Source organism: Suricata suricatta, chromosome 6, assembly GCF_006229205.1.
Source record: "Suricata suricatta isolate VVHF042 chromosome 6, meerkat_22Aug2017_6uvM2_HiC, whole genome shotgun sequence".
Lineage (NCBI taxonomy): Eukaryota > Metazoa > Chordata > Mammalia > Carnivora > Herpestidae > Suricata > Suricata suricatta.
Window position 1 is genome coordinate 135,490,478 of NC_043705.1, and position 26,826 is coordinate 135,517,303.

The 26,826-nt window shown below is 38.8% G+C and overlaps 1 protein-coding gene across 1 annotated transcript in view; it reads left to right on the plus strand.

Moving 5' to 3' along the window:
- Nucleotides 1–2: 2 nt before the first annotated feature.
- The window catches only part of MARCHF11 (membrane associated ring-CH-type finger 11), a gene marked incomplete at its 5' end in the record, with an annotated part of 100,396 nt that continues 73,572 nt past the window's right edge, over nt 3–26,826 (plus strand). Inside the window, 2 exons of the mRNA XM_029941282.1 lie at nt 3–176; nt 1,408–1,563. Of these exons, the coding sequence (XP_029797142.1) occupies nt 3–176; nt 1,408–1,563 (330 nt within the window). The remainder of the gene's footprint in view (nt 177–1,407; nt 1,564–26,826) is intronic.

The following is a 26,826-nucleotide window of genomic DNA, read 5'->3' on the forward strand; positions in this document are numbered from 1 at the left end:
AGCCTGAAGCCGGCCGGGGCGGGGAGGGCGAGCGGCGGGGTGCCGGCGACCAGCCCGAGACGCGCTCGGTGTGTAGCAGCCGCAGCAGCAGCAGCGGCGGTGGCGACCAGCGCGCCGGGCACCAGCACCAGCACCACCAGCCCATCTGCAAGATCTGCTTCCAGGGCGCCGAGCAGGTAAGGAAGGCCCCCCGGACCCCGGGAGCTGCGGGCTGTGGGCTCCGGTCCCGGCTGGACCCGCTCCTGCCCTGGACGGTAGACCTTTCAGCACCACGGACAGCGCTCGCCTCCCGGCTCCTCTCCAGCCAGGGTGGTCCAGTCCAGCCAACTCGGTGGCAGCTGCCTGTGTTCCCTTTTCCCTTCCTGTGAACGCAGATGAAAATGTCCCAGTGGCGAATGCAGGGTTTCTACACTTATTTTTTTCCGACCTGGTTTTGCAGTTACACATTCCTCAGGTGCTTTAATGATAATGTCATAAGCATCTCCTTTGCGAATGGCGTTTGGTTTATAGATAGAAACAAATCCTTTTTCTACAAACGTACCACCGAGGCAGATAGTCTGAGAATACAAACTGAGGGTGAGTCACGTCAAAACCAAAAAGGGCAGGGTCTTTCCATATTGTAAATTTGGTTGACTCACTGATGTGAAAAGCATGTTACAGTGTTTACAAGAGAAATAGGAATGTACTTTGACCTTGTGAAAGAAAGAGTATTTAACTGACAATTTATTTTTTATTTTGCTAGAAACATAATTCTAACATTATAAACTCCGTTAGAGGTGCATGCAAACTTCTGTGAGAGTAATCATGGAGACAGCAGGATAATATCTCTCTTACAAAATGTGTGGTCTGAGAAAACGTTGGGTTTAATATTTTTAAAAGTAAGGAACTTGCGTAAGAATATAGAGGCTTTCAGGAATATAGTGCCCTAAGTCAATATTTATGATGCTACATTTAGAAAAAAGTAAAAGCATAATGCTATTGCAAGCTACTTTCTGGGACGCCATGCATTTCTTCTTTAGCCATGATTAAGAATAACTGCAGAGGAAATGCATCCGACCATCCACTTAAAAGTTATTAAAGAGATTTAATAGTACAGCTTTCCCCCAAGGGTATTGGGAGCTATATCTTGCAGACATTTTGTGTGTTGGTAGAACATTTATGTCATAACATCAAGCAATATCTTTGAAACAGTTTTCAGATTGTAGTTTCATTCCTATCAGAAGTATAAAAATTTAATTCTCTCATGCAGATTGATGCTTGTATCCTTCTGGGTAAATGCCTTTGAAAGACAAGAAAGCAAGTGTTAGTTTTGTTTTTTATTTTCTGTTATTTTTGTTTTGTTTTGTTTTTTGTTTTTCTAAATAGAGACAAAAGTACAGATATTCACCAGAGGTGGTATCTTTTCAGGGGGAGCTGTTGAATCCCTGCCGATGTGACGGATCCGTCCGGTACACACATCAGCTATGTCTGCTGAAGTGGATCAGCGAGAGGGGCTCCTGGACGTGTGAGCTCTGCTGTTACAGATACCATGTCATAGCCATTAAAATGAAACAGCCTTGCCAGGTAAATATCGGTGACATTTCCTTTTCCTGAAAAAATTTTGCCTAATGTGTGCGCTGGAGCTTAGTTATTATGAAGGATACTGACACAATGCTACTCAGAAACACTTTATGCAAATCAAAATAAAACCAAGATTAAGAAGTTGTTGAGTTGTGCTTTGAAAAATCTGTGACACTTTTTAATCTGAGGAACTCAAGGGACATTGTATTCAAATGGTTTCCATGATTAATGTGTTGCCTTTTGATAACATGATACCCATTTTTGCTTCTAGAAGGATAAGTTGGTAAACTGTGTTATATTTCAATTAAATCAATTATATTAATGGGGCATGTTACACTATTTTTGTAACATTTTGTTAATTTAAGCATTGAAGCCATGAATGGGCTGCACTGTTGGAAAACACATGCAAGTAAAGTAAAACTTTACTAGTCTGGAAACTTTAGTTGAATCTATTAGTTTTAATCTGAAAACTTTCTTCACTTAATTAGGCTCTTATTCATATGATACTACATTTAGAAGCTTTGGCTACTTTCGTTATATGCTGTGTTCAAGTCCATAGTGGATTCAGGGGTATTCCCAAAAGTTACTCTCAATAATGCCACTGAAATTGTGTATATTCTTAAACTTTTTGTGTATAATCACATAAAACACAATTTTCATAACCCTACAAATGTCCTTGGAAAAATAGCCTTTTCGTTTTCTTCAGGTTTCTTGAATAGACTGGTGGGATGAAAAATTAAAAATATTAAAAATGATATGTTAAGTTAATGCAGAATAGTGTGTGATTGATGAGATCTGGTAAAAACTTGGGGCTGAAGTTAGGCAGACATAAAAGGGGAGATTCAAAGCAGAGACACAGGAGGCAAGGGGAGAAAGAGGAGGAAAGGACTTGAAAAGTTAGGAGGGGAAGAAAGTCATAAAGCCTAGTGTTCTCTGTTTCTGTTTAAATCAACAAATGCAGCTTGCATTGAGCCATATAAAATAAGTGAAACTATTAGTGATCACAGGGGGACCTGGAAGCAAAATTACTACTGCATTAACAATTTAAACTTCATAGATTTTAATTTGTGCATACTTCGTATGGTTTGCAATTAATTTGCATCTCTGATAGTCACCATTTAAAGCATGATTAGCAGGCATGAAATGAAAATATGAATTTTTTCAAGTTGACCTAAGGCTTATAAATAATTTGGAAAGAAGAATAACTAATGTGGAGGAGTGATGTTATCATGCTGAAGATAGGCTCAATGCTAACACATTTTCTTGGAGCCTCTAATTGATTGGAGCACTCAGGCATCAACTTATGGATCTATCATAGTTGTTCAGAAAACCACACAGAACCATGTCGAGATAGAAGGATAAGAATAGTAGAGTTGGATCTACAATGATTCTATGACTAGAAACATGGGGAGATGGGAAAGGGGGAGCTGTGGGCCTCCAGTGAAAAAATCCCACAAGAAGCACCATGTCCAGATGCTTAAGAGCTCGAACAGAATGCTAACTATTTAAAAAACTAATGGCTACTATATATTAATTCATGTGGGATGATTCATTTTGAAGTAAATAGAACTAGGTCCTCGATGTAATTTTAAAATAGAGAAGAGACAAAGGCCTGGGACAAAAATAATACTGCTTACTAATTCTATAGCAAAATGAAGTGATTGCTACTATGTTTTGTTTCATTCGTAAAAGGAACTATTCAGTATCATTTTAACATAACAGTTCCTCAAAGTGTGTATATGATATGAAATTAAGACAACAACAAAACCAACCAAAACCCCCAAACAAACCCAGCGTTACTAATACGTTAGGATCAATTTTATTTCGACATGTCAGATATCACCATGCTCTGCAACCTGACCTGTTTGTTAGAGTGAATCACCAAATACTATTTAGAAACAAAGCTGATATGAGTGTGATAATGATAGCTCAGAGCATGCCTGAGAAAATAACTCTCCAGGACTATGTCTTATGCATATAAAGCTCCGTGCTCTTAATGAGTGGAAACCAGTTATAGAGCTCCCAAAATGTGGATTCTTCTACCTAGGAGCAGTGTATTCTCAGGTGAAGTGTTATTAACTGTCTGACATGTCGGTTATGCCTGGGTCTACATACCTACAAACTGAGCATTTCCTCTGATTTTTGGTTTTCTCCCTTGCTGGTGTGAAGCTGATCAGATTTAGCATTTATCACATTCATGCTTTTATGACCTGGCAGAAATCCATTGCTTCATGGTGTAGGATCAAACAGGAAGTATGCTTTGGCACTCTCCTTCTTTCCATATCCCTCTAAGTATGAGAGGATACGTATGTCCTAAGTATAGAGCCCTCCATAGATGTGAGTGGGTGGTTCCTTGGATATGGAACAGAAGAGAGAATAAATAATAATATTAATAGAGAACATTTGCTGAACACTTACTCTGTGCCAGGCACTGTTCGACAAGGCTTTACATATGCTGATACTGATATTTAATCTTCATAACAAACCTATAGGTAGGGACTAGTATTATCTGTTTTACACAAATGGAAACTGAGACACGGAAAAGTTATATAACTTCTACTAGGTACATATCTAATCAAAGGCAAAGCCAGGATTCGAATTTAGTCAGTCTGGCTCTAAGGTCCATGGTCTTAGTCACCACGCCACATATTGGAAAGTGTTCCCAGTTCTATTGTAGCCATTTCTGGGCCTATCATGGCTTATCCTGTGATACTGTGTAATGCTGAGTCAGTCAGGAACTGGTTTTGGCCTGGGTCTCTAACATGGTCTAGAAAGGCCTTCCTATTTGTTGTTGCATAACAAAGCACCCCAGCTACTTAGTAGTTTAAGCAACAATCATTTAGAGTCTGTGTTGATTGAAGTCAACTCAAAGGTTCTCCATATGTGGTGTCAGTCTGGAGCTAGTCATCCAGAGGTTTGACTAGACTGGAACCTCGAAGGTGGCTCACTTATGCGTCTTGTTCTTGGTGAGGGCTGTTGGCTGGAAGCCCACTTTGGGTCTGTCAACTGGTGCCTCAGTTCTCATTCCACGGGACTTGGATTTTTTTGCCAATAGGTCATTTGAGTTCCAAGAGCACGAAAGCAGAAGTTACCGATCTTTTAAGGCCCGATCTCGGAAGTGACACAGTTTCATGTATGCTGTATTCTCTTGATTAAAGCAAGTCACAGGACCAGCTCATGTTCAGGAGAAGGGAAAATAGCCTCCGCCTTGGGAGTCTGTCCTTCTTTTAAAGAGAGTGGCTATCTTTAATCCACATTAGGCGATAGTTTCTAAAATGGCTCTATCTAACTACCCTGGCCTCTGCATGAAGTACTCACTAGGCCCAGAGAGGTCCACAGACACAACCATAACACTCCTCCCAGGGCTCAGAAATTTTAAAAAGGCTTGGAAAAAATGTATGGGAGGTTGACTCATCAGTGATGCTCGATGCATACTCCCAAGCACTTCCGGAAGTGATTATTACCATGAGTTTCGTCCTGGTGCTCAGAAAAAAATGGGGACCAAGAAGGAAAAGAAATTAGCTAGCCAGAAGCAGGTGTATTTGTGAGGGAAACATATTGCGGTGAGTCTCAAACTTTAGTTTTACTTGTTTTATGATTGAGATTAGAATTCTTTGAAAGTTTGGATCTAAAGTTCCTTGGTCCATTGAGTTTTAGTGATGCTCCACACGACCCGGTAGAAAACGTATGTGTCCTCTAAACATATTTAAACCTTAATTGCTGTATCATTAGCGGTGGAGTTAATTAAGACATTCCAAGTAATTAACATGCATTTACCCTCCTACCTACTTGCAGAATCTATTTTATTGATTAGCATATTCAAGATGACACATTAATAATATTTTAAGAGTAAAAGCTAATTCTGTTTTGAATCTCATAGGATGGTATAAAATTAGTGGAATCTAAGGACATCTAAGATCAAATTTATCTTGAGATGCTGGTGACACTAACTAAGCTATATTCAAGTTTAAGAATGCTTTCAGTGCTTTTGCAAGAAATATAGATGGTTGAAGAGATAACATTTATTTGGTAACATATTGTAGGAGAATCTTAAGACTTGTTATAAAACACCTCACTCCTGAAACATAGGAAAATACACTGTAAGTGGAAGATACCCTGGGAAAATTACTTAACTCTTTGTGCCTCAGTTAACTCATTTTTAAAAGTTATCTCTGCATCCAGTGTGGGCTAGAGCACACAACACTGAGATCAAGAGTCACAGGCTTTACCAACTGAACCATCTAGGTGTCCCTCAGTTAACTCACCTTTAGTAGATCATAATGGCATCTATTTTATCCATTATTTTGAAGACTAAATACATGTAAAGTGCTGAGAATAGTACCCAGTACATAATAGGTGCTATTTGAATGTTAGCTTAATTACTATTACTTGTTCATTCAGCTAACAGATGGGGATCTTCAGTCATTTGCAGGTCCCTGTTGTTTCTTTCAATCTCTTGTCACCAAAATGAAGTTAATGGATTCTCTTTCCATATCATTCTTTATCCTTGGATGTTTACACCCCACTTTTCCTTCGAGAGCACATCTCAGTGTCTGAACAAATTTGGTTTTGTCCGTAATGAATGGGGACAGCATCTTAAGAATTAGGTGTCATGCGGTAGAACCATCTCAGCACACAAGAGCATATAACCTCTCCAGAGATCCCTCCCCATGGGTCCTTATGGGAGTCTGCTCATTATTGCGAGTTATGAGATGCTTTCACTGGTGGCCAGGCACAGACTAGGGTGATTCAGCTTCTCAGGTGGCGTTTGTTTACACTTTGGAAATGCCCTTGCTGAGTGGGGTGTGCACGTGAATAGGAGGAGGTTGGAGAAGCCCCAGAGATCCCTGGGGGGGCAATCACAGAGAGGCACCCACAGTGGGCCGAGCATCAGTCAGAATGAATGGTGGTGTCCGATAGCTTTCCTTCTTCCTCCTTTACTTAAAGCACCAAAGGAAAGGACTAGAAAGGAACTTGCCAGGATGTTATTGGAAGCTGCATGTGGGCTATACACCTTTGTGAATATTAGGCCCCTGGACATTTTTAGTAGCCTGTAACATTTTTATCAGCATTCGCCGTACCGCTTTACCTTCAACACTTACAGTGTGCTGTCACCAGCCGCTCTTCTCATCGCGGTAAGAATGACTGGAAAGTCTCCTTGGAGGGAGAACGGCTTGAGAGAGGTTTTCATTTTTATCCATGTTTTTGAAACCCTGGGGCTCATCATGACAGTTTTGAATTAGGGAGGAAGTTGGCACCAGGTAGGTTCATCTTGGCTAATGTTCTGGACCTTATCTGTAAAGCACTTATAGAACTTTAACTTCTCGAGGACCTGTGGCCATTATTTCCTGAATGGGGCTGTGTCATGGAAGGGGTGGTCTGCCTTCAGAAGTGATGCAGTCATTCCTGTGATGTCGCTGATACACATTAGGAGAAGTTGACAAGTTATTATAGAAAATCGACTGTGATTTCAAAAATGTAATAAGAAGACATCAGAGCATGAACTTTATCAGTATTGCATGCTGTCATTTGAAATACCTCCAGGCATTTGCCTTTTATGGATTAAAAATTTTTGCATACGTACTGCCTGGCGGACATGGTGAACTCCCCGCTTCTCATTTTTTGTCTGACTGCTGCTCTCTGACTAACATTCTCTGTGGGCTTAATAGCAAATGGCAAGCTGAGGAGAAGCTTTTCATTACCATGCCTGAACAACTGAGAAACAGCATTAAAATGTAATATTTAAATGCATATGTTGGCATATTTTATAGGTAATTAAAAATGTCAAAATAAACAAAGAGCACATCATGAGGCAATTTGCTCGCCTTTGAAATTATTTTTGTTTCATTTGCTTACTAATTCTCAAAACACATGAATCTTCATTTTACTCACTGGAACAGATTAATGACTCTCTGCTGAATATAATATGTAAATTGTACTTTGCGAACTACTTATATTTGTGTACATCTTATTTACTGTATAGGCCACTTGTACAGTGATTTTACAATTTGTCTCCAGGCCTGATGGTTCTGAGATGGTAGTAAAAACAGATCGAGTCCATTTAGGCATCTCATGCTGGTATTGGCCTTTATGCTTTATCAAAAGAGGACTGTGGATGATGTTGCCCGGATGGTGATACTTTCCAGAACTGTCTTCTACACAGATTTACTTTTCTGTATTTCCTGGCTCTTTTTAAGTGTATTTCTATTTTGATACCTCTCTCTTCTTCACTTTCCTGGTCCCTCTCCAAGTTTCCCATGGAAGAGAGAACCATCCCCTCCTGAACCTGGGGTGGACCTGGGCAGGCTTTGGGGCCAAAGCAAGTAAGGGTGGCAAGAAAACTGGGTATAGCCGTTGCGAAGGGGAACCTTGCTATGGCTCCAGAATGTCTTCCCTTGATAACATTAATCTTGTTATGTAGACCAGAGGTCAGCAAATCTGTTCTATAAAGGGCCAGACAGTAAATATTTTAGGCTCTGAGGCCTAAAATATTATGGTTACTGTCCTAGCTTGAAAGCAGTCATAACCATTGCATAAATGAATGAGCGGGTCTGTGTTCCAGTAAACCTTCACTTGTGGACCCTGAAAGTTTAATTCCATATAACCTTAACATGTCAGGAAATAAAATCCTTCTTTTGTCTCCCCTCCACCTCAAACCCCAATGATTTAAAATGTAAACACATGTGGGCACCACAGAAAGAGGTGGCTTACCAGTTGGATTGGGCCCACATGGGTTTGGCAGTAGTTTGCCAACACCTGATTTAAACAAATTGAGTATCGACATGGCCTTCAGTATTTTCTGACCTCTTAGAAAATGAAATGGGTGAATTGTTCCAAAATTTTTATATGTGTCTCTGTGATTTTAAGTGAAATCATCATAAACCTTACCATTCAGAAAATGGTGGTACTGTAGTTCTAGAGCAAAATGCTATTGACTTCTTAACACTAAATGTTAAAACCATTGTTTCTCCCAAACAGTTTCTTGGTTGTATCAAACTCAACTTCTCCATTTCCAAGGAGCCGTTTTAGTTAAATTAGAAGCAGAAAGCAGAGACATCCCAGAATAAGCCCTCAGTGTCCCTGGAATAGGACACCTTCCTATCTCTTTGAGTTGTAGAACGCATTTTAGAGAATGTTCCCAGCTCCATTCCTAAAGCAGGTCCCCCCAGACTATCTGCAGCCCAACAGGTATGCTTAGAAAACCCACTTTTGAATATCTTAATATGATGTTTAGTTTGATTGGGGTTTCCAAGCTTGCCTTCTGGGAGGGCAAGCTCATCGTGAGCGGAGGGATTCTGTAAGACAGCTCAACAGAGCTTGGGAAAGCGTCTCTTTCTTAGTCACTTTGTGGTCATTCAGTGAATATTTGTGGGTATGAATGAATGAATGAATGAATGAGTGTCTTAGTAAGATGAACAGAACCAAGGGGGCCATGTTCATATTTGGGCAGTGAGAATACATCTTAAGGAAAACGAGTTGCATTCAGTGCTCTCACATCACCCATCGACTGGGGCTGTCAGTTTTCAACTTGTTCTTAAATTGCTTTTCTAATAATTCTCTTCTGAAGCTATTTGGGCAAGTATGTTCAGTTCTTCAGACCACAGGGAAAACCCTTAAGAGTAAGACAAGGATCTATTTTTAAAAACCTAAAATTGAAAAAAACCCCACAAAAGTTTCTAGAGAGACATGTGTGCTCTTTTCACAAAATAAAATGTCATGAAAAAAGACTCTATAAATGTGAAATTACCCATGTGTGACACACTTGCTTTCTTGAGGTTGTCACTGGGTGAAGGATTTCATCTAGCGTTTGTTCAGAGAATCTGAATAATTTGTTGGAAGTTTTGCTGTATGATTATGGGTGGAGATGAGCTGCTAAGAATGTCTACTTGGTATAACATTTTTGGTGTGAAATCTGTCCCCTGGCTGAAAACAAGGTGATTTTTTTTTTTTTGACAAACGGTTTGTACAGTTGTAACGTAATTTGCAAAGTGATTTTCCACTGGAGATAATGATACTCCAACATAGAGAGACATGTAGTAAGAGAACAGACTATTTTCTCCTTGTTCATTTCCTGCTTGGCATGTGGCTTTGCTGTGATGTGACAGACTCGGTTCCCTTCTATTTTTGGACCCGGTAAGAGTAGAATGGTATGACTGAGGTAGAGCAAGTGTGCTTCTGACCCTTCGTAGCAGCAGGGAGTGGACTGGCAGGAGATAATCACGTATAATTACAAGTAAATGGATGGGAGATGCTGAGGTCGCTCCTGGAAAAACTGTGCTGTGGCTGGTGCTTTCCGTGTCCTTGGATATTTGACAACATCGACCCTGGGAGGGCGTAACTTAGAATTCAACAGCTGTTCTACATGACTTAGCCCATTGAGATCCCATGTAAGTAGAGGTGGATGGCTTCAGCAGGAAGCAGTCACGTAGGAAGACACGGCCCAAACCTGAAGCATTCCTATACAGGCGAAGTCAAGAAGAGAAGTTACTAAGGATTTCCATCCTTCCTTTTAGGTGCAGTATGCTCTGAAAACTACTGTCTAAAAACCTGCTTTCTCTCCAGTTTTTAATCTCCTCTATCAGTTCTCTTTGCTAAAATTTGGGCAATGTGTCCTTATCATAATAGAGTTTCATTGTCTTAATGTGCCTTTCGGTTTCCTTTCTCATTTTGGTATGCTAATTATGTGCAAGTGGCCAAAGCTTAATTTGGGAGCAGGAGGCCCTCCCAAATGCATCTAGCTCTTATTACAGGAACCCTCTGGGTGCTCCTTTGTTATATATGGACTTGATCTTGTGCCATGATACTCATTTGTGTCATGACTCTTGAATTACAATATAGTTCAAATAAACGAGGAACTATTTCAACAAGTTTATACAGACTCTCTTTGGTTTGTTCACCCTGTTAAAAAATATTTTGTTTTTAATTTTTTAATATTTATTATTTTGAGAGAGAGAGAGAGAGAAAGCACACGTGTGCAAGTGGGGGAGGGGCAGAGAGAAAGAAAGGAGACAAAGAATTAAAATCAGGCTCCAAGCTCTGAGCCATCAGCATAGAGCCCAACTTGGGGCTTGAACTCAGGAGCTGTGAGATCATGACCTACTACCCAGGTGCCCCCCAAAAAGATTTTTAAGAATGATATTCTCTCTCACAAGTATCAGGAAATTTTACTTATATTCTTGTGAAAGAATATTGTAGAAGCCACAGGGAGTATTTTTTTCTTTTCTCTACCCCGACTCACTCGCCAACATTAACTTCTTTTCTATGTTACATTTGCAATTTTTTAACATAAATATGTATGTGAGAAGAATCTCTTATTAATTTGAAGAAAAAATAAAGAACATAAAAATTTCTAGTAGAATAGAAAAAGAGCATAGGGTTTACTACGAATATATTGAACATTCAGTAAATGTTTGTTTTATGTTCATTCCATGTTTTTTTTCTTTTCTTGACAACATCTTCTCCTTACTTTTTTAGCAGAAGCTCCGGTCCTTTGGAGAGGAAGGGTAATCTATCCTTACCCACATTGTATCCTCCAGGACCAAGCATGCCCAAGCTCAAATCTGGAAGTTGAAAGAAAAATTAAAAAAAAAAATTAAATTAGATTAAATTAAATTTAAAGAGAGGGCATACATGACAGCAGGGGAGAGGGGCAGAAAGAGAGAGAGAGAGAGAGAGAGAGAGAGAGAGAGAGAGAGAGAGAGAAAGTCTTAAGCAGGCTCCATGTTCAGCACGGAGCCCCACATTGGGCTTGATCCCATGACCCTGGGATCATGAACTGAACCAAAATCAAGAGTCAGACACTCAACTGACTGAGCCACACAGCTGCTCATGGAAGGTGAAAGAAAATCATGGATATAAAACCACCTTTTCATCCTTCTGAGACTGCTTTCTTGTACCCTTCATGAGGGACTCTTACTGTTAAGGCTTCTATTAAAGTCATTTTCCAATCTAGATATGGCTTCTCAGCAATTTGAGACATAGTATAAAGAAGTGAAAATATGCTAAGCCAACAAGATTACAACATTGTGTCAAGATTTGTTGGGTACATTTGAATGACACATGGTTCTTAGAATATGGAGGGAGACTTTTGGATATTGAAATTTTTGTGAGTAATTTGGTGAAACATGTAACAATGGGCAACTAATCTTGCTACTTCTGCCTGCACCACTGAGACTGAAGGTAGTCTCTGTTACAGATAAGAAAATTTGAGGTAGAAATATGCTACTTTAATTTTGGACATGATTGAGCTTTACTACAGGAAACTTTAGGGTGAAAACACTAACCATTCTTGGAGTTGCTTGTAGGGAAAATTTCAGTGCTAAGTGATGATGAATGTGTGGAGATTATTAGTATAACAGGGCATAACAATGGATTAATATGTGTTTATTTTTGGTCTAGAAGATGATTCACTTGTGTCAAGGGGTAGCCTCAAAATATTTCATCTTTGTTATTTCTTACTTACTAAGAATTATATCACTAATACTTTTCTGTAGATTATTTTTTCACTCCTTCAACAAATGAACTTCTATCAAATAGCAGGCACTGTTTAAACCCAGGAGCTCCAGAGTTAGGTAAAATGGCAAACCTCTGTTTCTTATTTTAAATTCTTGATGATGAGGGACAGACTGTAAACAAATGTGCAAATAAATTTTAAAAACTAGGTAATTATAGATTATGTTAATACTTCTAATGGAAATAAAGTGAGTGATTAAAACAGGGCTAAAATCATGGGAAGAGCCTAAATGTCCATCAACTGATGATGGATAAAGATGATGTGGTATATATATATATATATATATATATAGTGTATGTATATATATATATGCTTATTTTAAATTCTTGTATATAAATGCTTCTTATTTTAAATTCTATGTATATACACATACACAATGGAATACTACATGGCAATGAGAAAGAATGAAATCTGGCCATTTGTAAAAAAATGGATGTAACTGGAGGGTGTCATGCTAAGCAAAATAAGTCAGGCAGAGAAGGAAAGATACCATATGTTTTCACTCATAGGTCTAACAGGAGAAACCTAACAGGGGACCATGAGAAGGGGAAGTGGAGGGAAAGAGTTGGGGAGAGGGAGTGAGGCAAATCATGAGAGACTTTTGAATGCTGAGAACAAACTGAGGGCTGAAGAGGGAGTGGGGAACAGGAAGGTGGTGATGGTCATGGACAGGGGCACTTGTGGGGAAGAGCACTGGGTGTTATATGGAAACCAACTTGATAATAAACTATTTAAAAAAATAAAACAGGGCTACTAGACTTAGCCATGTGGTGCTGGATTACAGTTGGAGACATCAGTATAAATTCATGTTTTGCTTAAGATAGATATGCCTATTTATAGATATGTGCCTATACATGGGTTAGTATACACACATCCACTTCCTAGCTCTGTCCATTGAGAGGGCCTAATCATAGTGAAATTCCAGTAATAATAAACTCACCCAGCACCAGATCTTAGTTTCCAGTACCGCCTCCCAATAAAAGCAAACAGTCACATACAAAATGCTATTCTTACATTTGAGGCTGGAGTGGCTTGTGCTGGAAAGTAAGGAAGTGCTCAAAAATGAAAGGCTGGAGACATAACAAAGGGGCAGAAGGACCAACCTGAAAGAGCCCCCTGTGGCCAAATCTGAAACAATCTGAGCAATGAAATAAATAACATAGTATTAGATTATAGCTCAAACTACAATATGAATATCCATGAATGCATACTGATATAAATAAAGGATTGAATAAGTGAATGGGGGAAAAGAGACAAATCTCCCTAACTGAGGAATTCCAAATAATTTATTTTCTTACCTCTCCCCTCCAGGAGGTGGAGTCTGTCTCTGTGCACTCCTTGAGTGGGGACTGTATTTAGTGACTTGTTTCCCAAGAGTAGATTGGTATTATGGTGGGAGGAAGCGATGGAGTAACCTTCCAGTGGAGAAACCTGGCAAATACTACCTTATCCAGGTTTATGGTTAAACTTGCCAGTGATAAGTCATATTCATAACATATGCCCTTGTTAGATTGTGATGAGACTACTTAACCTCTGTGGTTTTCCTCTTAAAAACCAATAAACTAGTCTGATAATGACAAAAACATCAACTCAAACCAAATTGAGGGATAGTCTACAAATGCCTCTTACACATTTCAAAGGAAAAACAAGGAAAGCCCTAACAACTGTCACAGACCAGAGGGAGCTAAAGAGATGTAATGACTAAATGTGATGTGGTGGTATCCTGGATGAGAGGCTGGAACAGAAAAAAAAAAAAAAAGACATTGGGGAAGAATTAGTGAAATCCTAGTGAAGTGTGGAGCTTAGTTAATAGTAATGTACCAGTGTTAGCATATTAATTGTGACAAATGTATAATAGTAATGTAAGATGTTAATGTGTGTGTAGGGTACAAAGGAACTCTTTATGTTATCTTTGCAACTTTTATGTAATCTAAAACTGCTCCCAAATTCAGTTTATTAAAAAAAATTATGGGGAAGTCTAAGACTACCTAGATAGAAGGGGTAGGGAAAGTCTTCCTGAGGAAATGACATCTGAGCTTAGACCTAAGGTTGATGATATCTCCCCTTTGAAAAACTCTGAAGAGCCTGCTAAAAGGGAGGGCAGTAAACCAAAGACTGTGAGGAGGAAAGAGCTGGGTATGTTCAAGGGAATAAAAAGAGGACCATGACCGAGGAGGAGCAAGTGGTGTCTTCAGGGAAGCAGGGGGGGCACCTCACCACACAGGCCACTATGAGGAATTGCGTTTCCTTCTAAGAGCAGGCCGAAGACCCTGGGAAGTCTCAAGCGGTGGAATAATATAACAGTAATAATAGATATCTTTTGTTGCTTTGTGGATGCTGGGTCAGAGAGAGGCTGGGCTGAGGCAGGAATGCTGTTAGAAGGCTCCCTTGGTGAATGGATGGGAAGGACAAAACAGTAGGTCATGATGGCAGCAGAGATGAAGAAAAGTAGATCCACTTGAAAAATGTTTGAAAGTAGAAGCAGCAGGTGTTTAAATTTTGGTTTTGTTTTTTGTAATTCATTTGATAGAATATCTGAATTGACCTGATAGTTGTTATCTATCCGTTAAGGTCAATATTCATGTGTTTTGCTGTAGAAATACTGTGATTAGTTAATAGGATGTTGACCTAGACCCTGGTGAAGATGTGGAATGTTCCATTTATGTTGATAATGTACTACATTATATTTTAAAAGTCTGGACAATTTCAAATTCTGAAACATATATGGCCCAAAAGTATTTTAGGTAGGGGATTTTGGCCTAACATATGGTTTGTCCTGAAGAATGTTCCATGTACTTCTGAGAAGTATGTATATTCTGCTGTTGTGGTGTGGTGTGTTCTATAAATGTCTGCTTGGTATAATTGATTGATAGTGTTGTTCAAGGTTTCTATTTTCTGTTGATCTCTCTAGCTTAAAATGGGGTATTGAAATCTCCAACTAGGATTGAATTGTCTGTTTTTCTCTTCAATTCTGTCAGTTTTTGCATTTTGTATTTTGGGGCTCTGTTATTGGAAGCAAATATGTTTATGAGTGTTATATCTTCTTGAGAGACTTACTGTCTTATCATGACAAAATATCCTCCGTCTCTAGTACTTTTATCCTAAAGTCTGTTTTTGTTTGATATTGTGGTAACAGCCACTGGCATAGCCACTGTAACTCTCTTTTGATTATTGTTTGGATATATATCTTTTTTCATCCTTTTACTTTCAATCTATTTGGTCTTTGAATCTGAAGTGTATCCTTGCAGACAGCACATAGTAGGATTGTTGGCTATGGGAACTTGAACCTGCATATGGTTATTCCTGAAACAGAGCCTTATGAAAATCAGTACATGTTGAGCTAGTTTTCTTTGTGAAGTTATCAGTCTAGGAGATTCTATGATTCTGTAATCATGGTGATTATGTGCTGTTTGAGATTATGTGTTTCAGATCCCTAATCAATTCTGTTTATCTGTGTGTTGGTTCAGTTGTCTTCTCCCATAGTTCATGAAGGAACTATGTGACTTTTCATCATCTTCCTTTTTCCGGTCACTTGAGACTTGGTGTGGGTAATTGAGGGATTGCTTTTCAAGTATCAAGGAGATACTTACTGCCATTCATAAATATCCAACTGCTTCTTCCAGGTGTCCAGAGCCTCCTGGGTAGGAGTATGTTGACACAATTAGCCTTTGTAACTTAAACCCATCCTTTAAAATATTTGTTACACATCTTCTCGAGGGGTTAAGATTATATGAGGGTCAGTGTGATACAATAGAAAAAATGTGAACTTTAGCAATATGCAGACCAGGGCCCAAATTTTAGCTTAACCTCTAACAAAGCTGTGTGACCAGCAGTGATATTATATATATTAATTCCATTGTATTGTTGGGGAAAATTAAATCAAGTAGCATTCTCAAAGTTCTTGGCATTTGATTATGCTTTATTAATTTCTGACTTATAACCTTGTTAGAACAAGAGTTTAATACATACAATTCTGCCAGATTTTGTATTTGTTGTTTATTCATTCTTTAAATAATCAAACAAATATTTAATTACTAATTGATGGGCACTGTTATATGGGCAGGGGATGAACAAAATAGTAAAAGAAATAAAATGCCTGCCCTCAGAGGGCATACAACCCAGTGAGGGAGACAGATGCTATCCAGGTATATGTTGCAGTCAACTAATTAGCAAATTAATTAAGCAGCAATTGCTAGGGGAAAAAATATTGAGCAAAGAAGGAGAAGTATGAAATCTTGGGAAGAGGTGGTTAAATTTTATGTAGGTTGGTCAGAGAAGGCTACCAATCCATGATCTTTGACTTTGATTGACAGGATTTAAAAATTTTTTGCCTTCTAGAAATAGGGTATGTTAGTGAATTATTAATTTTCTTACTGAAACACATTTCATTCTGGGTTTCAGTTTTCTAGGAACTGGAAAGGTCAATATTTGTAGCCTATAGTTTTATAATTTGCATCAATATATTAAAAGCCTTGATGGTGGCCAATTTCCTTGATCCATTGTAATCTCCAGGATATTATGGTGAAGATTCAATACATTGGTTTTAGAAGCAAGGACAAAGAGTACAATCAGATGGATGTCAAGGGAAGAAGAATAGTGAAGATGTATTTTAGAATCTCAATGCTCAGTTTGCTCTTCCTGAGTTATTTACTGTTCAATCTACAGAATTATCAGGGGGTTAAGATTTTAAATAAAAGCCATGATGTATGAGAAATTCAGCCTACTTTAGATTATAATAATTTTTAAAGTAATCTCTATGCCCAACATGAGGCTCAAACTCACGACCCCGAGATCAAGTGGAGCACATTCCACCAACTGAGCCAGCCAGGTGCCCTTGGATCATAATAATAATTATTATTTTTAATGTTTATTCATTTTTGAGAAAGAGAGAGAGCACTAGTGGGGAAGGGGAAGAGAGAGAGAGATGGACAGAGGATATGAAGCAGGCTCCGCAGTGACAGCAGAGAGCTGGCTGGGGAGGTTGAACTCATGAACCGTAAGATCATGAGCTGAACCAAAGCTGGATGCATAACTGACTGAGCCACCCAGGTGCCCCATGGATTATAATTACTTTTGATAATGATTTTTATAAATATAGTGATAATAAAACAAGTAAAAAGTGATTATTGGGCCTATTTTATCCTGATGTTGAAAAACATACAATTTCTGAGGTGGATTGTTTTGAAGAGAAGCTCCATCAGCTACTGAATGTCATCTGGGAAACTTGGCTATTTGGAGAATGTTTGAGGCTGTAATTTTCAAGGCGATATAATTGGGAGATACTGAACATGACTTGGTCACTATAAAAATCATGCATTGACCAAAAGAGGGTAAATGACTTTTTATGTTGCTTTTGGAGCTACAGAAACTGATATCTGGACTTTCAAAATCCATTTGGAATAAATGGCTTCCATTAATCAACGAACTGGATGCTGGGAAGCCCATCTATTTGAATCTCTGCCATTGACAGAGAATATGAATATAAAGGAGTTTTGAAGGGTAAACAAACACTTCTTTCTTCTCTTCCGGAAACTTAAAAATATGGAGGCACTTGGTTTGAACTTATGGTACTTAGTCAACCAAAATGGAATAATCAGTTCCCTAAATTTGATGGGAAATGTCATGTATAACTTACAACCCATGGCTTTCAAAGGCCATAAGCAAAGTGGGTTGTTAAGAATCTTTTATTCAGAAGAAAGGTGATGGTCATTTCATGGGGAGTGAGATTTATATTTATAAACATGTAGGAGGGAAGACAGATCATTCTGAGAAAAAGCATTCTCCATGGAGTCCTTCTCTGGGTTTTTTGTATTTGCTTCGTTGCCTTTGTAGTGGATAAGTTTAGGTCATCAGTTAAAAGTTTAATACCTTTCAAAGCACGTCAGAGGTGGCAGGTTGTGAGGATGTATAGGAGCGAGCATCTGAACATTGGTATTCGGTTCCCCAATTAGACGTCAAAAGAACTTCACTATGCAACTCTGCCCTCTAGTGTTTCCTGGTAACTCCACTGGTGTTCTTGAAATGTATCTCCTGGTGCACAGAATTCCCTTAATGTCAGACATGTTTCTCTACCTTTTCATCTTGTTTGAAAATAAATGTGGGCCAGTTTTCATTCACTTATAAGGCTTTGACGTCTGCTGTTGTTCACCTAACTTGTTTCAAAAACGGTGCTCGTTTTTCTATTTGATCTTGATCAAATCAAACATTTCTACATTTCTGCTTTCTTTTTCTTTTCCTTTACACTTTTCACTTCGGGGGAGTCAATTTTTACTCTGTTCAGATATTTTGGAATAGCTAATTCTTAAATAGTTGAAGAGTATGAAGTATGTGAACGCAAGCAGAATGTTGAATCCATTAAAAGTTATTTCAGGGAATGCATCGCATTTTGATTGCCCATTGACTATCCGGGCACAACAAATTTAAATAGAAGATAATTTTAGCACCTAGTGGTCTCTGCCAAAATGTTTGCACTATATCCATGATCAAGTATTTTAGATATTTTTGTCAATAAGACAAAAACCCCTTTTTTGGATTCATACATATTTGGGGCAGTTTTGTTATTTGAAAAACAGTCATTGATTGGATTTTAGCTTTTTTGTTGTTGTTTGGCTTAAGTTTTTAAAGAGGCTTTTATTTTGCTCTGGGCAACATTTTAAAAGAGAATTAGACAAGCAATTTTCTTGATGTAAAACTTATGAACTATATTTGAAAATGAGGTTTTTAATTACTACTGATTGTTTTACTAATGGCAAGTCATCTTGCTTGAGGGAGAAAATTTTTCCAAGCAGCTTGAGTTCTTAGTTAACAACCAGAGGAACTGTAATTAAGCAGTAACTAGGCACCGGATGTCTCCTGAGGTTCATCACTGGTGGGAGGGGATGTGGAGGGTGATTCTCTCTGGCTGGCTGTGAATCCCCAGGTAAGGCTCTGTTAACCCTGGAAATAACGAAGAAATAGAGCAAGGAAAAAAGGAGAGATAACTAGAATTTTCTTTTTCTAAATGGGAAATATGATTTTCTTTTAGAGGTACAGGCATTTCAAGAACACTAATAATCGTGTGCATTAGACAAATATTATTTGTCTGGACTCACATGCATACCCTTTCCAGATCAAGAAGGCCACAGTTACTCTCTTTTTTATGCATAGAAAATATGACCTGAAAATAAACAATGGATAAATACTCAAAGAAATTGGTTTGTAACACTGTCCATGCCTTCTTGATCGAGTAACTCATTTATCAAATAGTATATGAGAACATGGCAAAAGGTACAAGGAATGTTATGTTCTGTCAGGGAAAAACATTTCAACTCTGGTTTCTGAGAGTCACAGGTGGGGCTGGGGCCTGTAGGACGCTGAAGCTTCTGTTAGATGATGATGTGACTATAAATAATAATATTCATTAAATATTAAATTAAATAAAATAATAAATATTCATTAAATATTTTAGGAGTGCCTCGGTGGTTCAGTTGGTTAAGCTTGTGACTTCGGCTCAGGTCATGATCTCATGGTTCATGGGTTCGAGCCCCGCACTGGGCTCTGTGCTGACAGCTAGCTCAGAGCCTGGAGCCTGCTTCCGGTTCTGTGTCTCCCTCTCTCTCTGTCACTCTGCCTCTCTCTGTCTCTCTCTTCAATATAAATAAATATTTTAAAAATTTAAATGTATTTTAAATAAGGCTACAGTGTGGGGAATTTTAAGTGAATAAGTAAATAAATACATAAAATAAAAACTGTATTTTTACATAAAAATGTACATATAGTACTTCTGCCTTACCAAAAATTAAAATGTATTACTAGGCCAAAGTAAGTTTGGGGGAATATTTAAAAAGCTAAACATGATATAATTGCATACATTAGAATGGTTGATTTATAGCTGAACATCTTGGTAGCTCTTTAGTTTGGCCACCTAGAAAAATATTCTTCACCAGATTTTGATACAGTAAGAATAATTATTTATAGTATATATGAAGTGCCTTTTTTCTCTGAGCTGCGAAAGATAGGGTACTAAATGACAAACACAGTAAATTAAATGATCAATAACATGTTTTCAGCAGTTAAACCTTGAGCAAATGCTGAGGATATTAATCTTTATGGCAATGTCACAGCAAAGGGTTGGTACAAAACTGGGACAGTTTTCAATAAAATAGCATAAAGTTTCGTTGAGAGTCAGGAGAGAAATACGTTGAAAATGTATCTGCACTGCATGTTCTGTATTAAAACCATTACCTAACCAGCTCCATGCTCGCAGAAGATTACTATTCCCATAAAGGACTAAGAGAACAACATTGTTGAAGGCAGTGTAGTTTGTAATTTGGAGACAAGACTCCCTACCATAGATAAGGTGCTAACTATACATGGGTTACAGTGTATGATATGAAAAGTAATACAAAGCTCCTTATCAAGTATGGGTCTGAGTTTGTCTAGCACTTTAGATATGAGAGAACCCACTTCTCAGATGCTTTTAGAGTCTGATAATGGAATTTCTTCTAGATGTCTGATCAGAACCAAACAGTGCCTGCAAAGTGGCTATTCCATCATCAAATTATACCATTATTATCTTTTTAACTGTATAGACATAGTAAATCCATTCAGAACTTGGTACAACAAACACATGGCTTTATTCACTTCCAGATATTTACGGATTAAAGCTAACTTGATTGCAAAGTGAACAGTAATGGAAAGTGATGCAGATTAGGAAAGTGCTTATGTAAGTGAATCCCAACATGTCATTTTGAGGACTGAAAATATCTTAAGAATGGTTGTTGAGAGCGAGCTGGAGGAGGAGGTTAAGAGTACGTTTGGGCACTTCCCCGTGTACACACTTTCTCAGGCTGACCGTGGCTGATGAGAAGACATGGCTTGGGAAACAAGCACATTTGTTGTAAAGTTTGTGTCACACTACAATCACTACTTCTAGAGATACTTCCTGGTAATAGCCGCCATTTATGAAACACTTGTGCGCCGAACATTTTGCAAAGTGCTTAAGAGGCATTGCTCCGTTTCATTCTCAAGCTGCTGTAAGAATGAGTAGTCTAGAAAAATGCATCTTATTCCAAGGTGCTTCAGTTTCCGTTGCGCCAAGATCTACAGGATTAAATTTAAATAGTTTTGAGAAAATGGCAAGAACATTTCCCAATAGGGAGCCTGAATCCTAGTTTATGAGCCACCACAAATCACTGTGGGATTCGAGTTATGTCTAATAATTTGCTCAACTATTTTAAACTATACAAGTAATTCAGGAAAATGTAATACTGTTAAAATGTATGTTAAAATTTAAGTAATTAAACAATTATTTGGGGAGGAAAATCCCTCCCTTTATTTACCTCCCAAGCCCCACCCCCAATCCATTACACGAATCCAAATGCTCACTCTGAAGATTGTCACCTTCTAAGACTTTGTGAATAATGTGCTATTTACATATGTACAAATTCTGTGTATTCACAGTATTTCGCCTTCCTACTACCTGTCTTGTTCTGCAGTTTCTTTTGTTTGACAGTGTATTTGACCCTCTATTATTTTTTTAACTAATGCATGTATTCTTCAGGATGAATCTAACAATTCATTTAAGTTTTCCTGTTGAGGGACATTTAGTTAGTTTATAAATTTTCACTGTTGTAAAACGCGGCCGTGAACTCTACACACACACATTGGGTATATTACTGTAGGGTTGTGTTAGATGTAGAAGTGTTGCATTATAGAGGGTGCACCATTAAATTTTTGATAGACATTTCCAAATGGCCCACAGTCAGCACTGTATGAGTATGATTCTCCATTAGCATTGTAGGACGGTGGTCATTTCCCCTATTCTGACCAACACAGGAAATTATCAATTATTAATTATTAATAAATTAATTTTTAATGTTGCAGAAAAGGAATACTTTGCTTTTTTGATTTGCATCTCCCTCATTACTAGGGAGATTAAATATGGCTTCCTACATTTACTGATCAAAGGTATTTCCCTGTGCTTGTGAATTACATGTTCAAATCCTTTGTTTTTATTAAGGTTAAGCTTATTAATTTAAAATTTTTATATTTACATTATTATGTTTTTTTCCTTTTGGGGGAGCCAGTGCAATCTGTCAGTTTCTGTCATATAGCATACCATCTAATTGGGAGATTGACATTAACAAATCATCATGCAATTAAGTTTTAAACTTTTTATGAGGATCATCTTTGTGTTTCTGATTTCTTGCCTAATTGTCTACTAATGAGAAAATATAGTGGATAAGGATTAATTTTTTTAGTATTTGTTGAGACTTGAATTTTGGCCAAGTATGTGTCATGTGTGCTGGAAAAGAATGTGTTTTTTTCCAGTTGTTGGATGCAGTGTCTCAGGTTTATTGGATTGTCCAGTAGGGCTTTGCTCCACCCTTTACAGAATTCTTCGAGTTCTTGCCTTGGGTGAAACCAACAGATTTGCTGGACATGGAGCTACAGAAAGCCCATTTCGCTACTTCCTAACCATGTCAGAGAAGATTTGCTGTGGATGCCAGTGGTGGCTATCTAAAATATCTCCAACTCAGAAGAGACAACCATTTCTTTTTTTATAAAAGTGCCAAGTAAGATGCTCCTGGGCTGTGAAGGTGCTTCATGTGTCAGAGTCCAGGTTCTTCCTCTCTTATTGTCCAGATATATGCGACCTCCATTTCAAGTTCATCTTATTACCCAGAGCGTCTGTTTTACCTCCAGACAGTGCATCCATATGCCAGCTTGGAGGAAGGAAAAAGAAAGCTAAGCACATCCCTCTAGAAATGTCTTAAAGTGTCTAGAAGCTATCTCCCAGAAGTTGTGCACAGCATTTCAGACTATGCCCCATGGGCTATGGGACAGGTGGGCCATATGACTAAATATGATCACATTTATCTTCAAGAGAAGCCAGGAAGTGTGTGGCATTTATTCTGGTCAGCCTGTGACCAACTGAATTTTGGGAATTCTTAAACAAGAAAGCAATGAATAGGTACTGAGCAACAGTCAGCAGTCTCTGCCATAAGCCAATTCTATCAGTTGTACATCCATCACTTAATACTCAATTTATAGAATACAAGTGTCTTGAAGTGTGAAGAATAGCACACTTAATTTTGTGTGCAATCTTTGCTAAAATACTTAGACTTTTCCCTTTCTGCCATAAACAACTCTGAGCATGCTTCTTGGGAGCCCTTCCAGGAGCTTCTGGTTGCCTACAGAGTGACATTCATGCTCCCAGCATGGTGGTCAGGTCTTATTTGTGTTAGCAACATCTAGGCTATTAAATATACGCCCACTTCCATGCTTCCAATAATCCGTGATCCTGCCAAAGAGTTATCCTTGTTTTTTCTAGCACAACCCACAACTCCTGTCTCAGTTCCCGAGCTGAAAGCACTGCTTTCTCATCCAGAAATGCCTTTTTTCTATTTTCAACATGGAGAAGGCCCCTCTGGCTTTCCAAGTCTAATCTAAAGGCCACTTATTGACCAAGACATCTTCGAACACTCCAGCATGTATGTAATCTTTTCTGCCTTGCAACTGCCATGGTACTTTACCTTTTCTGTGCTTCTGTGATCACCCACACATTTTTATCATGGCGCTGGAGGGCAGGACCCGTACCTGACTTAGTATTCTGTCCTCCACATGTGCCCAGCCATGTGTATAACATTGGACAATGCATCAAGAAAAGAAATTAAATGGATCATTGACTGCTTGTAAAATGTGTGCATTGACTATCATAGTATTTATTTTATACAATCTAAATGATCATGCTACTTTAATGTAACTTATGCTGTGTGGTCCAAATGACACGTTGCTGTGTGATCATAGTAATAAACTGAGAGATGCACTTAATTTGAAGATAGCATGACCAGCTGCAGGTGGAGGGAGAAAACATGATACCACTTACTGGCATATCTTAATATTTTAACAGACTCATTCTTAGCCAAATAGAGGAAGCAGAATTTAGAAAAGGTGCCAATTCCTGCAATTGGATTCATCAGGGGACACTTTATTTCATCAACTTTGGGAGGGTGTGATGAAACTTCTTGGGCTCCATTTGTGTCTCTGATTAAGGGGAAGAAATGGCTCTCTGATTTTGCTGTGAGAGCTGTTTGTAGGCAGTCTTCCCTTGTGGTTTTATACCTATCTTTGCTTGATCGTGATTTATTTATATCAGACTGAGTCTTGCCAGAATTTGGTTCAGTTTCTTTAAGATGAATTAACAGGGCTTGATATGGTTTGTGACATGGCTCTTGATTACATTTACTATTCTTATGTCATATATATACTCGGAAGGTGCGTTTTAGCTATGTCTTTCCACGTTGATCCAGTTTGGATCAAATCTCATGTCTGGATAAAAGCTGAAAAATTTCTTTGTAATACAGAAAAAGAGAGGCAGGTAGAAACTGTCTGTCTTGCATCACCCCCATTATAAGCCTATTTATCACTGTGTGCTTAACAGATGCACAAAAATGCAGTTGGTGAAAGTCATTAACTTAGAATTGTGAGCAAAATATAAATAAAAATATAAAACTCAACCAAAATCCTTTTCATGCTTAATGAGTGAGATACTGGAAATGCAGCTGTTACAAGTTATCTGAGGTTATTCTGGAAGTGCTAACTAATGCAGTTAGGGAAAAGAACCAAAAAATGGACATAAGTGCCTTTTCCTCCCACTGAACATCAACAAAAAATACTACTCTTTGCCTTCACCCAAAAATGATGACAACAACAAAAAAATCCCCAAAACATCATTACTATTTTATTTGCATTTCTTTGGTTAGTGGGGAGGCTAAGTATCTTTTCATGTGTTTTCCTGGCAACGTTAAGAGTGAGGTATGAAATGTTTACTTGTGACAATAAGAAAGAATTCTATTGGATAGCGGCTTTCAGTAGCTCCCACCTCCCCCCCCACCGCCCCCAACACATAGGCTCTTAAGGCAAAGATGCAGGACTGTAGGCTGCCAGGCTTTTGTCCATCTAGGAAACAGAATAATGAATCAGTCTCAAAGAGTGGGATATGGTGGGGGAGTGGTTCTGGACCAAGGATTTGGGGCCGCTCGACTAATAGTGTGTTTTGGGAGAGTGGTCTGGAATGTTTATCTGAATATAAAATAAAATATGTTCAAATCTTTGTCCTGGCAATCATACCTTAAGAGGTTTACTCTCAGGATATAATTATACGAGTCTGAAATGATGGATGTATGAAGATATTGGTTTCAGCCTTGTTTGTGATAGAGAAATATTGAAAATGACCTAAATGCTCATCCATAAGAGCTGATGAATGGTTATGTAAATGATGCCACCCCAACGCAGCGGAGTGCTAGGAAGTCAATGAAATGTGTTGACTTGGAAAAATTTCCAACCTGTTATTAATGAAGACAAAGAGCAGGTTACAGAACATGTGTCTTCTAATTCCATTTAGTAGTTGAATAGACGGATAGACCTGTATCTATATATCTGAACATATCTGTGACTGTATAAGTACAGCTAGAAAAAAAGTGACCAAATTGTGGACACTGGTAATTAAAATCCAGCTGGGAAGGTACATGTAAAAGAGAAGCTCTCGGGGAGTAATGGAGGATATTTACAGCAACTGAAGGTCCCAGGGCTTCAGAGAAGGGAAAGGTCAGCGTAGTAAGAGAGATCAAGGAGGGTCTTACATAGTAGGGGGCACTGAGTTGGTTCATTTACCAGAGTCAGGGGTTGATGGCGTGGAGAGGCAGGAGTAGAATTATGGGTAAGAATAACAGTGTTCATCCTACGATGCTTGCATGCAGCCATGAGGTAGACACTAGGAATCACCTGTAAGTTATATCTCCCACACTAGAGGGGCGTATAGCCTACTGGAGAACAAAAACACATAAATTACGATCCAGTGTGGATTGTACTGTGTGCACTGTGACAGTACTAAAAATCAGTATCTGCTTAAGCCTTGAATGTGGTGAACAATGAGGGGACTTCCTGAGGGAAATTTCTAGAAGAGGGGAGAGTGAGTTTAACTCAGCATGAGTTAACTGTGTGGAGAGTAAATACTGGAGGCAGACATGAATGCTTACCTCAGATATGAATGCTTACCTCAGAGTTGACCGTTAATATGGTACAAAAGGCTTGTGCACTGTGGCCATTTTGCCTGGATACTTAGCACCACATGTGGAGTTGCTTAGGTGAATTGATTTCTGGGTGTGGGGAGGTGAGAAACCTCTTTCTCCGCATCTCCACTCCAGTTCTGTGACAAGCATGGACACAGGGCAGAGTGAAGAATTTGGACCATATACAGTAAGAGGCACTGGGTCATGCAGCATGTGTATATAGAGCTTTAGGGGAGGCTACCGAAACGTTTTCCAAGCACTTGTACCAACTGATACTCCCACCAGGAGTATACGAGAATGCTTCCACATCTTCACCAGGAAACATAGGGCAAAGGACTCTTTCCTCATCTCAGCTTTCCACTGCCTTTTCATTTCATGTGGACCTTAGGTCTTTAAAACAAGATGTATTAGTGACTTTCTAGAAACACTCCACTTATATTTCAAAAGAAAGCCATGGAAGTTGAGGCCAGCCATGGTTTGGGGGAGGAATGGAGCTGGGTGGGCAGCACAGAGCAGTGCGGGGGAGGGTGGGAGACTGAGAGTCTGGGGGTGGTGGTGGTAAGGAGGGCGCTGAGTGAGGAGACAGACGGGAGGGGACTGCCAGCAGGGTGCCTCGTTGACAGCTGAAGAAGAATCAGCAGGTGGGGGTGGGGAACAGGTCCTGGAAGGATGGGACACTTATTCCCTCTTCTCCAAAAA